Here is a 17,913-nt window from a genome sequence, read left to right as displayed (position 1 = left end):
TTAAGGGAACATTTTCATTGGGAGAGTCAGGATTTTTCTGAATCAAAAAAGAGGCTTTGGGATTTCCTCCTCCTTCCTCCGCATAGGCATTTGGCTATATCTCCTGTATTCGACATTGTTGATGTGTTTTCGGAATCCAGCATGGCTCCTGATTCCCTACCTCCAGCTCCTAGTAAGCCAAACCGATATTAGAGTTCCTGACTCCCACAAATTACTATTCAAAAATCCTGCTGCTGATGTTTCACAGGGTCCCAAAGGTGTAAAGGCCTCTACAGCCAAAAATCCTACCCCCTCTGATAGATATTCCAGGGCACTGGATAGGTGGGGAAAGAAGGTTTATACTTCTGCAACTTTGGCAATTAGAGCCTTAAATTGCCAGTTTCATATGCTTAAATATCAACAGCATGTTATGGGCTTACTGAAACAGAAAATGATGATCTCTGTGTGGAAAATAAAGAATTACAGGAATTATTGCATGCAGCAGAACAGGTTGGAAAGCATACTTTGCAATGTGGTTTTGATTCCTTGGAGGCCTCTTGCAGGGCCGCAGTTACTGGATATGTGATTAAAAGGCATGCCTGGCTCAAGGAGCAAAATCTGCCTGACCATGTTAAAGCTAAATTGTTGGGTGCCCCTTTACAGCATGATACTCTGTTTGGTAATAAGGCAGAAGAGGTTTTAAAGAAAATGGAAGGCAAAGCTAAATCTATGCAAATTGTAAAAGATTTCTTACAAGTGCAGCCACCCAGGTTCAGTAGGCACTGGCCTACTAAAAAATCAGTCCTTTCCTGTGTCCAACAGAGCCTCTCAAGGCAAATCCAAGCGCTCAAAAGGCTCTAGATAAATTGCAGGGTTCTTGCAGGTCAAAGCAATGGGGTGCCTCCACCTTCAAATCTGGAGGAAACAAAGCACCACCCTACAGTAAGCAGTCTCAATGGCTTACCTCTACCAAGCATTTATCTTTTGGCAGCCCCCTTGGGGGGGGGGAATTTGCACTTCATGCTCAAAATTGGCAGTTAATTACCCAGGACAAGTGAGTGTTAAACATAGTATTCCAAGGGTACAGATTTCATTTCCATATTTTGCCAATTCCAAGTGGTTGTCCAGATATGCCACAAAATCAATGGGCAGAGGCTCAAAAACAAGTTATGTCCCTCATGGAGATATGGGCTATTCAACCAGTACCAGAACAGGAAAAAGGACAAGGTTTTTATTCAAGGCTGTTTCTGGTACCCAGAAAAGGCAATGCATAGCGTCCAGTACTGGACTTATCGATTTTTGAACACTTACCTGGACATTCCAAAATTCAAAATACTGACTTTACAACAGCTACTGCATGTGCTGGACAGGAATGCTTGGTTAGTGACTCTAGACTTGAGGCATACCTGCATAATCCCAATAAGGGAATCATGCAGAAGATATCTCTGCTTCAAGGCAGGGTTTTTGCATTACCAATTCTCTGCATTGCCCTTTGGCTTATCTACTGTGCCCAGGGTCTTTACAAAGTGCCTGGCACCAGTAATTGCATTTTGCAGGTAAAGAAGCATACAAATTTATCCTTACCTGGATGACTGTCTCATTCCAGCAGAGAACAAGGACATTCTTCTTCAACATCTGGCGTATGTAAAAAGGCTTCTAACATGCCTAGGGTACACAGTAGACTAAAAGAAATCACAACTGGTACCCTCTCAAATAATTACATTCCTGGGTACAAGCTTGAATACAACTGCACAGATGGCTTACCTTACGCCAGACAAAGGCAACTGACAACATACTTCAAATAAATGGCGACAAAAACCCAGTTATCTGCAAGACAAATTCTGCAGTCTTTGGGGTTCATGGCATCCTCCATTCTACTAATTCCATATGCAAGACTGCATTTGAGGAAGCTTCAATGGTACCTAAAACGTGTATGGAGTCAACATTCACAGTCTGGAAACAATGATTCCTCTCATTCCCTGCCTACAACAGGAGTTTCTTTGGTGGGCGGAGACATGTCACCATAACAAGGGGCTGTCATTCACTCTACCCCCTGCCATCCAAACCCCAACAGACACATCAGACTATGCTTGGGGGGCCCACCTGGCAGGGAGATGCATTCAGGGCAAATGGAGCCCAAAACAAATGCATCTGCATATCAACCAGAAAGAGATGCTAGCGGTTCAGAATGCTCTGATGGCCTTAAAGGACTTCATACAGGACAACTACTAATGAAGACTGACAACACCACGGTTATGTGGTACATAAACAAGCAGGGGGGGGGGTACACATTCCTACCCCCTTTGCAGACTAGCCACGGCATTGTGGAACACAGCCTTGACTTACCAAGTACATTTTCAAGCTCAATTCCTGCCAGGAAAACAAAATACTCTGGCAGACGACCTAAGCAGAAATCTTATGGACCTGCATGAGTGGATACTGGACCCAGAAATCTTCAGCATGGTAGCACAGAAATGGGGGAGCCCAGACATAGATCTATTTGCCTCTCCAAAATTATCAACTGGACAAATTCTGCACAAGGACTTATCACAGACAAGCATGGAAAATGGATGCCCTATCCTTCAGTTGGAAAACCTATCAGTCTATGCCTTTCCCCCTCTGCCTCTTCTCTCCAAGGTCTTACTAAAAGGTCAGACAGGAGAAACCAAAAATTATCCCAATTGCTCCGCACTGGCCCTGCCAGCACTGGTACCCAATTCTAAGGAATGTCTCGACTCCCTCCTTGGTACTTGCCTCAAATACCTCATCTACTGTCTCAGCAGAACAATCAAATTCTGCACACCCAGCTCCAGACTCTGCAGCATGGCTGATCATTTAATTTTCCAAACACCTCAGGAAATCTGTGATGGATGTCATTTTGAAAGCCAGAAGGCCTAATACTAGAAAAGCTTATGCTGATAAATGGAAGAGATTCTGTGCTTGGAACCAAGCACAAGGAACAGACACAGCAAAACCAAATATTTTACAATACTTGACTGAGATGCTTGAGAGAAGGGCTTATCTTTTTCTTCAATAAAAATCCATGCCTCTGCCATCTCGGCTCATTACAACACGGAGCCTCCCATCTTTTCTCATCCTCTACTAAAACAGTATGTTAGAGGGGCCAAAAATTTAAGGCCTCCCAGAAGATCACCAACTCCTGCATGGAACCTCAGTTTTGTGCTGGAAAAACTCACCCTGCCTCTTTTTGAACCAGCAGTTACTGCGGATATAAAATTTTTATCTTGGAAAACAGCTTTCCTTTTGGCAATCACTTCAGCAAGAAGGGTTTCAGAACTACATGCTCTCATGGCTGTGGAGCCTTTTATTACTTTTTACCCAAACAGGGTGTCCCTCAGAACCAATCCTTCTTTTATGCCTAAGGTGGTATCCAGTGTGGCTCTTAACCAAAACTATTCACCTGCCAACATTTTACACAAATCTGCAGAACAAGGGGGAGTGGATTCTGCATTCATTGGGCGTGCAAAAACAACTAAGATTCTACTTGAACAGGGCCAAATCTCTCAGTCTGAGCAACTACTGGTGGCATTTGCTTCAGGATCAGAGGGGAAGGCTATATCAAAGCAGACTATTTCTAAGTGGATAAGTCACTGCATTCTTTTCTGCTACTTGCACCATGGTAAACCTGTGCCCAAGGGAATCTGGTCACATTCCACCAGGGCTGCCTCTCCCTCAGCAGCCTTTCTCAGAGGAGTTCCAACCAAAGACATTCTAGAAGCTGCTACTTGGAGCTCTGTGCGTACCTTCACAAAGCATTATTTGCCCCCTCTTCTCCAAATCCAGGGCAGGATTGGCCACTGCAATTCTGCATGGCCTTATAGACTCTCCTAATGCTATTTAGTTCCATCCTCCCATCCATAACTTTGGGATTCTACCCAAATATAATATCCAACAGTGAAATACAAAGAACATGGTACAGTTGCGTACACTTACCATAAATGTAGATGTTAGAGTGTATTCACTGTTGCAGTCCGGGTTACCCATCCGCCATCCCCCTTTTCTATAACTTCTCTTTTCGTCACTATATCCTAAAGCCTTTGTGGTGTATTTGCTTTTAGATGAAGGTGAAATTTATGTTGCTAAAAGTGGTTTTTTTTTTTTTTTTGCTCCCTGACATCTGGGGCAAGAAAAACTGAATAAAACAGTGTTGGCTGCATGTTTTTTTTTTTTACCCCTGATGTCATGGAAGAGGAGACAGCAACCGACGCAGGACCCATGACTTTGTTATTCAGGCCGACTGAGGGCAACCTGCCAACAGATTTACCCAAATGTAATGACTGCAACAGTGACTACACTCAAACATCTACATTTATGGTAAGTGTACACAACTGTACTATGTGCTCCTACAGTGCCTTAGTGTAGGATTCAGCAGTCGAACTTTCAGATCCCGTCTTCATGAAGATGTTCTTCATGTTTCACTGTTGTAGTCATCACATTTGGGTTATCTGCTTGCAGTAGCCCTCAGTCAGCCTGATTAACAAAGTCTTGGGTCCTGCATCGGTTGCTGTTCCTTCTTCCATGACGTCAGGTCGTCAGGGGTATAAAACATGCAGCCGACACCATTACATCAGTCTTTCTTGCCATGCAGTGCTCGAAGCAGTTCGCAAGCGTTGGTCGGCCGACTCCTGAAATTTTCATTTTAGGGTTTCAGAACTGAAGTCTTCAACTAAAAGCCAAGTACCCTGTTGGAGAAATTTTTTTTTTCTCTAAACTGATGTCAGAAAAAGTAAATAATTGCATTACTTGTGGAAAGCAAATACCTCAAAGATTTTCATTTGTACTGTATTCCTTGCCTAGGCCCTGACCACGCCATACCTCACTAACTGTTTTGTCCCTTATTTAAACCACGAACTGTCGTTGGTATATTTTTGCTGCTAAATATTTTGGTGCTCTGTTCAGTTATCCTGATATGTCTTCGGTAAGCCGTCCGACTACCGACATTCTGAAAAAAACACAAAGATAAAGACAGAGACAGGCCGCCTAGGTCCAAAGCTGCTGATGACGCTTCTCCTAAGCCAGTCGCCAGTTTACCGGTACTCAGTGAGACACTTTCACAGCCTCTGATACCCGCTACTTCAGATTCACAGTCCTCTACTGAGACCCATTTGGCCTCTACTGAGACCCATTCAGAGTCTAGTATGCCGCGAGATGCTTCAACTGTGGAACCTGTGGATGTCTCTACCTTGGATGGGTCTGGAGCCGCTGTGCAGGCACCGGCTTCTGAGGGTGTATTCAGGCCTACTGACTTTCATACTAAACCATTGCCATCTTCTTCTTCAAGGCCTAAAACTCTAAAAATGACTAGACTGACGTCCAGACTGCATGGTCAGGCCTCTGTGCCTAAAAAACAAATAAGAATGGCTGAAGACATTTATTACTTTAATCAGGGGAAGCCAGCCTTCCCCCTCTGAGACCTAGGACTGAGTTTGTTTGATACTTCTGACCAGGATTCAGACTTTTCTGTTCCCTCTGACCAGGATTTGCCCTTAACTACTTATGAGGATTCTGATGCTGAGGACTCGATTCCCTCTTGCTCTTCATGCAAAGAACTGGGAACTCATTACCCAGGACAAATGGGTTTTAAATAGTGTCCCAGGGACACGGATTTCACTTCCACACACTACCAGCACCAAGCAACTGGCCAGATCTACCCTCAAATCAGTGGGCAGAGGCCCAAAAGCAAGCACTTTCTCTCAAGCATGGGGGCTATTCAACTGGTACCAGAAGAGGAAAAGGGACAAGGTTTCTACTAGAGACTTTTCCTGGTATCCAGAAAAGACCATTAATGGCGTCCTGTCCTGGACCTGTCTACTTTAAACAACTTATTGGTGATTCCAAGATTCAAGATGCTGACTTCACCAGGTGCTCCCTATGCTAGGGAAAGACGCCTGGTTGGCAATATTAGATTTAAAGAAAGCATACCTGCACATCCCAACAAGAGGAATCTTGCAGAAGATTCCTACGTTTCAAAGCAGGCTACATGCACTATCAGTTCTCTGCACTTCCCTTTGGCTTATCTACTGTGCCCATGGTATTCACAAAGTGCCTAGCTCCAGTTATTGCATTTTGCAGGACTATTGTTTAATTCAGGCAGAAAGCCAGGACATACTTTAGAATCATCTGGCTTTTGTTCAAAGGGTGCTAACTTGTCTGGGGTACACCATAAATGAAAATAAATCACACCTGGTACCCTGCCAACAAATTATATTCCTGGGAGCAAGCTTGAATACAACTTCCCAGATGGCTAACTTTAAACAAATGGCTACAAATACCCTGCTATTGGCAAGGCAAATACTTCAAGCCTTGGGGTTTATGGCCTCCTGCATTCTTCTAATTCCATATGCAATACTACATATGAGAAAACTATAATGGTATCTAAAAAGCCTATGGTGTCAACATTCTCATGATCTAGAAGCAATGATTCCTATCATACCTTGTCTATGCCTAGAGTTCCTATGGTGGGCAGAGGCCTGCCACCAAAACAAGGGACTACCATTCACACTACTCCCTACTGCCCAAATCCTAACAGATGCATCAGACTATGCATGGGGGCTCACCTGGCAGGGAGGTGCATTCAGAGCAAATGGAACCCAAGTCAAATCCACCTGCATATCAATCAAAAAGAAATGTTAGCTGTGCAGAATGCTCTTGACGCCTTCAAGGCCCTCATTCTTACAGGACAATTAATGGTAAAGATGGACAACACCACTGTCATGTGGTACATAAGCAAGCAGGGGGGTACACATTCTTACCCCCGCTGCAGGCTAGCCATGGCATTGTGGAACACAGCCCTGAACTACCAAGTGCATCTACAAGCTCAGTTCCTGCCAGGAAAGCTAAATGCACTGGCACACAAACTAAGCAGAAATCTCATGGACCCAAACGACTGGAAACTGGAACCAAGGATTTTCAACATGTTGACAAGCAAATGGGGGAGCCCAGATATAGACCAGTTTGCCTCCCCCCAGAACTATCAATTGCAAATCTTGCACAAGGACTCCCCACAAACAAGTTTGGAAAGTGGATGCTCTGTTCTTCAGCTGGAAAAAACTTTCAGTTTATGCCTTTCCTCCTCTGCCTCTGCTCTCCAAAGTACTACTAAAGATCAAGCAAGACAAATCAAGGATGATTTTGATTGCACTAGACTAGCCATGCCAACACTGGTACCCCCCTTGCGCAGTGTCACCGCTGGACCCATGGCATCTTCCTTGGACTCCGACCCTATTATCTCAGCAGGAGAACCAGATTCTGCACCCTCAGCTTCAAACACTGAACCTAGCAGCCTGGCTAATTACCTAGTCTCCCCTTTACCATCCCTCAGTCAACCAGTGATGGACATCATTTTAGAGGCAAGGAGGCCTAGTACTAGAAAATCTTATGCTGAAAAATGGAGAAGATTCTGTGCCTGGAACCAATCTCAAGGGATGAGCACAGCAGTGCCCAATTTACCTCCGATTTTACAATACTTCACTGAGATGCTTCACAAGGGCCTGTCTTTCTCCTCCAAAATTCACGCCTCAGCCATTTCAGCTCATTGTAACAATGACCCTCCCCTCTTCTCTCATCACTGCTCAAGCAGTTCCTCAGAGGGGCCAAAAATGTATGACCACCCGGGAGAGCTCCAACCCCAGCCTGGGACCTTAACTTTGTATTGGAGAAACTCACTCTTCCTCCTTTCGAGCCAGCTGCTACTGCAGACTTAAAATTCCTTTCTTGGAAAACAGCTTTCCTTTTAGCAATCACTTCAGGAAGAAGGGTATCTGAATTACAGGCCCTTATGGCAGTGGAGCCTTTCATCATCTTTATGCGGACAGGGTGTCCCTCAGGACCAATCCCTCCTTCATGCCCAAGGTGTGGTATCCATTGTGGCCCTTAATCAGTCTATTCATTTACCAAACTTCTTTCCTAATCTACAGATCCAAGGGGAACGGATACTGCACTCCTTAGATGTGGACAGACAACTTAGATCCTACTTGGACAGGACTAAACCTCAAAGGAAATCTGAACTGCTGGTGGCATTTGCTGCAGGGGCAGAGAGGAAAGCTATTTCAAAGCAAACCATTTCCAAATGGATAGGCCATTGCATTCATTTCTGCTACAAGCATCATGGAAAACCTATCCCACAGGGGATCAGACCCCACTCAACCAGGGCTGCATCTACCTCTACAGCCTTTCTCAGAGGCGTTCCTACCAGGGACATCCTAGAAGCTGTTACCTGGAGTTCTGTACATACTTTCACCAAGCATTACCATCTGCCAATTTTCTCTAAATCCAGAGCTGGCTTTGCCACTGCAGTCTTGCAGGACCTTTTTGCTGGTCCTAATGCTATCTAAATTCCTCCTCCCATTCTTAGCTTTGGGAATCTACCAAAATGTGAAGACTGCAACAGTGAAACACGAAGAACATAGTACAGTGGTGTAAACTTACCGTAAATGTAGATGTTAGAGGGTATTTACTGTTGCAGTCCTGCTTACCCTTCCTCCAGCCCCCTTCTTTTGACTATACCTCTACTCTCCTTTACTATGCTCAAAAGCTTTTTGGTATATTTGCTTTTTTGTTGCAGGTGTAACCTCATATACTTACAGATTTAATTGTTTTCCATTGGGGGGCACCTGACATCTAGGGCAAGAAAAACTGATGTAATGGCGTCAGCTGCATGTTTTATACCCCTGACGTCATGGAAGAAGGGACAACAACCGGCGCAGGACCAAAGGCTTTGTTAATCAGGCCAACTGAGGGCTACTGCAAGCAGATAACCCAAATGTGTGATGACTGCAACAGTGAATACGCTCGAACATCTACATTTATGGTAAGTGTACACCACTGTACTTTTGTCACTTCTGACTTCAGTAGTATGAAGTTGGCTTTGGAGAAGTTTTTTACGGAGGTTTCCTTACTGGGGGGTGGGGGTGGGATGTGGACATAAAGGGTGATTTGCCTATGGTCAGACCTGACCAATGAGGGGGTGACCACTGGTGTGGTGCATCTGTCTCCCTTGTTGGTAATGACCAGGTCTAGGATATTGGAGCCCCTGGTGGAACAATGGATTAGTTGATCCAGGGCATTGGAATTTATGAATTCCAGGAGCCGGGAAAAGATGTTGCTACCAGAGTAGTTTTCCCAGTTAATGGCAGGGTAGTTGAAATAGCCCAGTGTTAGGGTGTTTGGTTTTATCTTAATATTTTCCAGTATGTTTAGAAAGTGAGAATCTTTAGGCATGGTGGGGGATCTGTAAAAAGCTACAATTTGGATTGCAGTCTTACCTAGTGTTAGTTTCACCTGCAGAATTTCAGATGCATTCTGTTGGGCAACTAGCCTGGAGGTGTGAATATCCTTGGTTTTGTGGCCGAAAAGTGTGATAAGAGTTGTAGCCTGGTATTGCAGTGGTGCTCTCTGGAGCCTTGAACCAGGTCTCATTACTGCACAGATATCTGTTCTCCATTTTTAGGAGTGCCTAGAGAGAGTGCATTTTGAAGTCTAGACTTCTAGCATTGCCTTCAGATTTTGCATGCATGCATCTGTTACGGTGGTGGTTTTGTCCTTTGAACCTTGCCTAAAAAAGGCACTATGAGTGGCAATAGCTTTAGCCAGTAACCTGAATCCCAGGGGTAACAGTTTCAGACCATCTCTGGCAAAGCATCGTGGTTTGTCGATCAGGTCTTCCCAGGCAGACAGATACTGGATCCCCTTTGAATAACACCAGAAGCTTAGCCAGTTGTTGAAGTCAGTCATTTTGTCCTTGTACTGTGGTATCATTCTGGGCGAAGGCAGGATGCTACTCAGGGCTAGGGTCGTACCTGCCTGGGCCACATGATCCAAAAGCTCTTCCATGTCTCTCTCCATGTAGTCCAGGGAGGTACGTCTCAAGTCATTCACTCCAACATGGACAATGACAGAGTCGTATTTGTACTTGTGGAGTGACTTGAGTGCATGCGTTGTGACAGATCCTGGCACCCGACAGGCAGCTGACTAATTTTCTCCTTGTTCAGCCTGGTGAGTGGGACATCAGTGTGCCTGACACTATAGAGTCACCTGTGACTAAAGTGTTGGGTACATTGTCTTGCCTTAGGGGCTGTTTGGTGGCATACTGGTGTTGAGCTATGTGTCACTTTGGTTGTGACTGGTGTTTGTTTGCGTTTCAGCTTCAGAGGTCCTTGTTGCTTGGGCAGGTTAATGTTAAGGGCCTCCATATGTGGGTTTAGTGTTGCTATGTGTGGGTGTTGATGCTGTGGGTTTTAAAGGGCTATGAGTTGCTGGAGGTGTAGTGCAGGTGTTAACCTTCTCCTCTTGACTGTCTAGCACAATCTTGGCTGAAGAGAGCTTTGCTTCCAGTTTGGCTATGTAAGTGCATCTCTTGCAGGTTGTAATGTTGGGTGGTAGGAGGAGAGGGTTGTCTGTGTACATGAGGCAGTTGCCGCATTGACCCAGTATGCCGAGATTCACCAGGTGGACAGGAGAAATCACCGGAAGCTGACCCTTGGACATGCCTGTTTAGGTGCAGCTGTTTTCCCTTAAATTTGCAAGGTACTTTGCAATTATATGCTGTTTAGTACCTACGATTAATTTCTCCTTATTGACAAGGAGAGTTGAGTGCTTGTATCAGTTTCAGGCTTCCTAGTGCTTTCCAGCAGGTTCTAGAGCAAGTGCTAGTCACAGGGGTTCAGATTTTAGTGCTTCTACTGAGAAACCAGCTAGTTTTAAGGGAAAATTTGAAGAGCAGACTTTCTGGCACCTGGAATACTTTAACTGTAGCCCCGTGATGCTGCACAATGTGAAAAATGCGCAAATACGCGTTTTTAAGCCCGGAAGTTGAAAGGGATAGAAATCTGCCCAAAAAGGCTAATAAAGCTACAATTTCAGAGTTGGAAACCACTCGTCTAGTGTTAGGCAATACAATGCTCACCACTCCCGCTGGTAAGCAGTAGGACTTCCCTCTACCACAGCAAGGTCTGGATAGCTCTGAACACAGAAAATAAAGTCTTGAGACAAGCAAAGCCTGAGATCTGGACATGACTGGCTAACTGGGAAACGAGCAAACAATATAGTATTTTTTTTTGTTGTTAAAACAGGCTAAACAATGCAATAATACAGTAAATAAACGCAGAAAAGGCCAGCACCCAAGTGTGTAGTCCTAAACAAGTAAGTTCAATTAAAACTCTACAAAATTAGCAATTTAAAACTTTTTAAATGAAGCAAGGCAAGTGCACAACTGAAAAACGATTTAAGAGGCAGTAATACAGTAGAATAAATAGCTAGTCTACGTATACAGAGAAGTGTGTGTGTGTGTGTGTATATATATATATATATATATATATATATATACACACACACTCTCTCACACACACACACACACACACACACACACACACACACACACACACACACACACACAGAAAAGCAGCTAAAATACACTTAAACAATTCAGATGCAGAACAACCTAGAGCACTTGAGTTGTAGCAATATTAAGGCAAATACAGTTATAATAAATGCACTAAAATATACTCTATTTCCAAAATGTTTAAGAAGCACAGTCAGAACACAAGGAGATTCCGGCAAAATTTTTTTTTGGATGCTGCAGAATCCCCAGCAAGGTCAGCCGCTTCAGCTTCTGCGCTTCGCAGATACTCCTGGCTGAGCTTGCAACCCCTGCCAGATGATTTCAGAGCTATGCTCAATGATGTGCCACTTGACAATGCTGCCTTATTTGGCTCAAAAGTAGCAGATCTTTTCAAATCCCTGCAACAAAACAGAAAAGAGAAGCAGGATCTTAAGCATCTACTAGTTTTCCCTGTACCTAAGTATTACAGGAACTATCCTGCGAAAAGACAGTTCATCAGGAAACACTCAAATACTGTTCCTCAAACTAGACACAAGCAAGCAAGAAAGAAAAATCCTTCAGCTAGAGCACCTTCCTCCTCTAGTCAAAGGACACCCTTTATGGACAGGGCTGGTAGTGTCTGACTACCTGCCACTCCTGCTTCCCCACCATCTGCTTCCGTCCCACTGTCTGCTCACCTTTCCCATTGCCTTCCTGTTTGGAATCGGGTCACTTCAGACAAGTGGGTCCTCTCCATCTTCCAAGATGGTTACTTCCTGTCATGGATAACCTCTCAAGTAAGTGTAGGCAGGCCACGACCTCCTGCTCACCACCTGACCCTCCTGCTACCAGTAATAGTCGAATTCCTCCCTCCCAATTTGGAAAGGGGTTCTACTCAAGGATTTTCTTGGTTCCCAGAAAAGGACCATGGAGACCCATCCTAGACCTTTCAAGGCTCAGTCCTTAAATGTGCCAACTTTCAAAATGCTGACCATGCCAGCTCTATTCCCTCTTATGTGCAAAGGCTTCCTAGCTACACTAGACAACAAGGATGCCTACTTACGCATTCCCATAAGATCCACACACAGAAAATACTTAAGATTCTTAGTGGGCTCCTCATTTGCAGTTCTCTGCCTTGCCTTTTGGACTTTCAGCGGCACCCAGAGTCTTCATCAAATGCCTGTCTCTGGTAATGGCCTTTTGCAGGACAAAAGGGATACAAATATTCCCCATACCTGGACGACATGCTTTTACAGGCTGCCAGCCAGAAAACACTCCTAACCCATATCCAGTTTGTGGTGTCTCTCCTACAGGCTCTTTGGTTCCAGATAAACTTCCCAAAGTCCAACCTCACACTGACCCAAGACATTGTATTCTCAAGGTGCAGAATCCACACAGACATGATGGAGGCATACCTGCCCCCAGCAAAGGTGAGTTCTCTTACAGAGCACCTTCAAGGGATTCTATTCTCCCCTTCTCTGACTGCAAGACAGTACCTCAAGCTGCTGGGTTACATGGCAGCTACTATTCCAATGCTACCTCTAGCTTGGTTACACATGAGAACTGCAGTCGTACCTAAGCTGTGTTTGGAAGCAGCACAACCACCCACTGGAACACATTGTGCCTTTGTTTCCATGCCTAAAACAGGAGATCGTATGGTGGTTGACCCAGATGGTTGACCCAGATGGTTGACCCAGATGAACCTCAACCTAGTACTCCCCTTCCCACCACCTCAACCTTCTCAGGTCTTGCATACAGACCTCTCAGACCTGGGGTGGGGGCTACTCTCTGGCATTGAAAAGTTCAAGGCCTGTGGACATGCAGGCAGAAAACAGAACACATCAATGCCAGAGAAATTAGGGCAGTCCTCCTATTTCTTCAGGCATTCACTCCTTTCCTTCGGAAGGGATCTCTCCTGATATGCACAAACAACACCACAGTCCTGTGGTATATCAACAAACAAGGAGGGACCAAGTCCTACCTACTGCGCAGACTTGTTTATACTAGTGTGGAAAGTAGCCATGTCCCAGGGAATTACCCTGAAAGCAGCATACATTCCCTCTCTCCACAACTCCCAAGCAGATTTATGAGCAGAACCACCACAATCCATCACAAATGGATGCTTCACAGGGGTATCTTCCTGGACATGGTCCACAGATGGGGTACACCTCAAATAGACCGGTTTGCCTCCACCAACGGGCAACTTCCTGGATATTGCACCAGGAGACCAAACCCACAAGCACTTCACTATCTCATGGAAGGGGAAATACCTTTGTGCATTCTCCCCCTTCCTCTCATTCAGAGGGTCCTGCAAGGATTCAGCAGGACGATCCAAAAACCTTGCTGGTGACTCCATACTGGCCCCGACAGCATTGGTTCCCCTTACTCCTTCAGTTGTCCCCGGGCAATCACCACAAGTTACCCCACAGAGGGGACCTTCTCACACAGCACAAGGGATCTCTAATCCACCCACAGTGGCAGCTACTACACCTGACCCTGTGGCAGATAGGCTTCTGATCCCATACAGACACCTTTACAATGAGGATGTGCTCAATGTCCTGCAGGAGACCAGGAAACCTAACACTAGAAAATCATAACCGTCTAAATGGAAAAGGTTCATTACTTGGTGTCAGAATAATCAGGTGGATCCAATTACCAGCGACATTCCTCTAGTGCTGTCTTATTTGTGAGAGTTACTTCAGACCGGCTTGGCCTACTTATCTATTAAGGTATACCTGTCTATCTCTGCATGGCTACCCATGGATCCCCCCTTGGCATCCAGACTCACTTCGAAGCTCTAACTCAAAGGGGTCCTGCATCTCAGACCCCCCCAGTAAACCTACTTCTCCTTGGGATCTCAACTATGTGCTGGAGAAGCTTACACTGCCGCCCTATGAGCCTGCTGATCAAGCTTCCCTAAAGCATTGCATTTGGAAGACCATCCTTCTAGTGGCCATCACTTCAGCTAGAAGGGTATCAGAGCTCCAGGCACTAATGGCTAACCCTCCCTTTGTCATCTTTCTTAAGGACAGGGTTACCCTCAGGACAAATCCATCATTCATGCCCAAGGTAGTCAATGACCTGTCTGTCAATCAGGCCATCCACTTACTGTTTTTTTTATCCAAACCCGCAAGGAAGAAGTGAAAGAGTACTTCATTCCCTGGATGTTACAGACAGACTAAATTCTACCTCCACAGTACTAGGTCTGTCAGAAAGACTGACCAACTTTTCATAGCTTTCCACCCTAAAGTACTAGGGAAAGCGGTGTCCAAACAGACCATTTCAACTTGGATCTCCATGGCCATTACCTTCTGTTACCAGCACCATGGTAAAGCAATTCAGGGTACAGTAAGAGCCTACTCTACTAGAGCCATGGCATCCTTAGGGGCTTTCTTCAAGGGCCCGGACACCACCTCTATCCTGGAGGCAGCCACCTGGTCTTCGGTTCATAACTTCACCAAACACTACAAACTAGACCACATATCTAGGTCCAGGGCAGGGTTCTCTACAGCTATCCTGCATGGGTTCCTGGAATCTGCTTCCATACCAATCACCCTTTCTCAGTGAGCTTTGGCACTCACCCATATGCAGAATACTGCAACATAGGAATAGAAGGACATAGAAAAGTTGTGCAAGAACTTACCATAGCCATAGATGTCCTTCTCATCCATGTTACAGTATTCCTACCCTCCCTCCTTCCCCTCTTATCAGCTGTTTCCCTCTCTGGATGGCACTGACTTGGCATTGCCCTATTAGGACTGGCTCTGACTGTGGCCTTCAGTTCTGACTGCTGGTGCATGCAAACGTTACTTTTATGGCCCACGTACTCTCGTCTAGACCCGACGTCTCATGCACCTAGGAGGGACTGAAAACTTTTGGATACTGGCCTTATGTACGTGAGACTAGAAGGGTAAACCCATATGCAGAATACTGCAAAATGGAAGAGAAGGACATCTATGATTATGGTAAGTTTTTACACAACTTTTCTTTATACATTTCACATAAAAGAACATTGCATTTTTTTCCAGATTGAAGTGGGAGTGAAATTGAAGTCTGATCTCTTTTGCTTAGTACAATCTTAAAGATATTAAGCGAGGCATATTAGTTCAGAGCTAATGTTTGTTCTTTTCTTAATTGAGGAACAAATTGGCTGGAGAAATGTTACACGTCTTTTGGTCTTCTCTACTGATGCCGGATTCCATTTTGCTGGAGATGGAAAGCTTGGTGGAATTGTTTTACCAAATGATGGAAAGTGCCATCTGGAAAATGGCATGTACACAATGAGTCATTACTACGTAAGTGTGCTTTTTGTTACTGTGCTCTTATACCATATTGTTGGAGTTGAAATGTATGATTGCACACAAGTTTGAATCTCAAATTGTTTGTATTCAATCATTTAGCAGTGTCTTGTACCTTTATCTTAAAAGTCATAAAACTTGGAAACAGTACATTTTTTTTATCATCCTACCTATGTGCTGACTTCTATATAGAGGTAGCAGGCTTCATCAAAGTGGCTGCGGATTGGAAAGAAATACTTTAAATGTGCTAGTGATCATTGCACAGCTTAGTAGTACAGGGGATTATCCCGAATTGGTGGTTTTGGTCATTCAGTTCAGTTGTTTGAGAGCCCATCCTTAACATAGTCTTACGCCTCATGAAGGCTACCATGGGTACTTGACAGAAGATTAGAATTGAAAGGCAGAAGCTTTAGAACACAAGGATGCAAGCTCCTAGTTTGGGGTGTGTGGTTGGGGGGAGACTGTCAAAGTAAAACCAGCTATTGCCCATCCAGAATGGTGTCTTAAGAGCATGGCAACCATAATTTGATGTCTTCATCCGAACACCATCTGTGTATCGCTTGTATTCCTGGAGCATTTGCATGATTACTGTTTTCCACACGTCTTTTGTAAATAAGCAGCAGACGGATGCATGCACTGCATGGAAACTTAATCAGTAAAACATGTACACTGTGCTGACTAAACTTGACTAGTAGGAGAAATCAACACCATTATTGAAGATACTATACAAGAAAAATTTTGTATGTGACCTAAAGCAGTAGTCAGGAATTGAATGTTCAGTTGCTTTTTTTAAAACAATTGTCCAAACCTTGCTGTGACATTTTAAGCGGCCATCTTCATTAAAACAGTCTACCCAGGATCCCCACCCTAAAACAGAACTCTAACTAGATGCTGTTATCTTCTGAGAAAGTGTTTGACATTAGCACTCTCCTAGTAGTAAGGAATTCTACTACATCGATCATTATGATGAACAATAGTACCTTGTGTATGGAGCTTAGCATAATGGTGGTTCAGGTTGGATGTCACAGCTGCAGCACAGGTTCTCACACATCATACCCCAGGACCAGGTAAAACTTGCTATCATATATACTAAGAAGTGCTTCTTTGGGTGGGAGGGTGACCGTACTATTACAGCAGAGTGGTGCACATAATTTAGTCTGTTCTGCCAAAAGAGCCTAAGTATTGTCCCCCTGTTGGTCTGATGTCAGCTGTGAAAGAGCTACACTTGCAGGAACATAGAAAGCTCTGGATGTTTGTGTAGAAGTCTGATGTCCAGCCTTCCTGTTCCTTGGAGAAAGGAGTACAGCAGCAATGATCTCGTCTTTAAAATTTACTGATATGGTAATTTATGTATATAACTGTATTGTATTTTTAGATTTTATGGTTTTCCCTGGAGTTCTGACCAATGTCCCCTGTATGCAAAGTAACCCAATACCTGAAAGGGGACCCAATTACTACTTTTGAAAGCTGATGGAAGCATCACCTGCATCTGAATCCTTTTCTTGTGAGTGTACTAATATAATCATTAAAAGCTGCATTGCCCCATAATTTGGGGTTCAGTCCTGATGTTCTTCGTGTTTCACTGTTGCAGTCATCACATTTGGGTTGTCTGCCTGCAGGTAGCCCTCAGTCAGCCTGAATGCCAGAGTCTTGGGATTTCTGCGTCTGTTGCTGTCATGTCTTCCATGACGTCAGGTCGTCAGGGGTGTAAAACATCCAGACAATGCCATTACATCAGTTTTCTTGCCGTTCAGTGTCCGAAGCAGAAGCAGTTTGCAAGTGCCGGTCGGCTGCCTCCTGAAATTTTCGATGTCCTTCAAGGATGCATCTGCAGTCCTTACAAATGGGTTGTCATGTCGTCAGGCAGCCCTTCGGTCGGCCGGATTCCAAAGTCTGGGTCTGGCCTCGGCTGGTGTCGCACTTCACCCGACGTCATAGCTGCAGTTATTCGGGTATAAAGGCATCAGCCGATGCCATTTTCCTCAGTCTTTCTTGCCGCGTGGCGCCCGAAGCAGAAGCTGTTGGCAAGTGCCGGTCGGTCAGAACCAGAGATTACTACTACCGAATACTACGAAGACTTCTAAAAGCTAAGTACCCCATTGGGGACTCTTTCTTGCCTCAGCCGATGTCAGAAAAAGTGAATAACTGTTTAACTTGTGGGAAACAAATACCTCATAAAGATTTCCACTCTTACTGCTTACCTTGTCTAGGCCCAGACCACGACGTCGCAGCTTGTCTAGCCTGTGCTTCTTTTAACCGGCGGACGCTTAGACGTCGGTCGGAATTTGCTGAGGAGTT

General features: G+C 44.7%; 1 protein-coding gene across 1 annotated transcript in view; it reads left to right on the top strand.

Moving 5' to 3' along the window:
• ITGB1 (integrin subunit beta 1) overlaps positions 1–17,913 on the top strand; it is an 823,672-nt gene that overhangs the window by 350,539 nt on the left and 455,220 nt on the right. Inside the window, exon 7 of the mRNA XM_044066189.1 lies at positions 15,457–15,612. Within this exon, the coding sequence (XP_043922124.1) occupies positions 15,457–15,612 (156 nt within the window). The remainder of the gene's footprint in view (positions 1–15,456; positions 15,613–17,913) is intronic.

The sequence above is a fragment of the Protopterus annectens genome, chromosome 3.part1, assembly GCF_019279795.1.
Source record: "Protopterus annectens isolate FY-2018-M chromosome 3.part1, PAN1.0, whole genome shotgun sequence".
NCBI classification, from domain to species: domain Eukaryota; kingdom Metazoa; phylum Chordata; order Ceratodontiformes; family Protopteridae; genus Protopterus; species Protopterus annectens.
The sequence above is the reverse complement of the archived record's forward strand: the minus strand, read 5'-3'. Positions and strand labels throughout refer to the sequence as shown.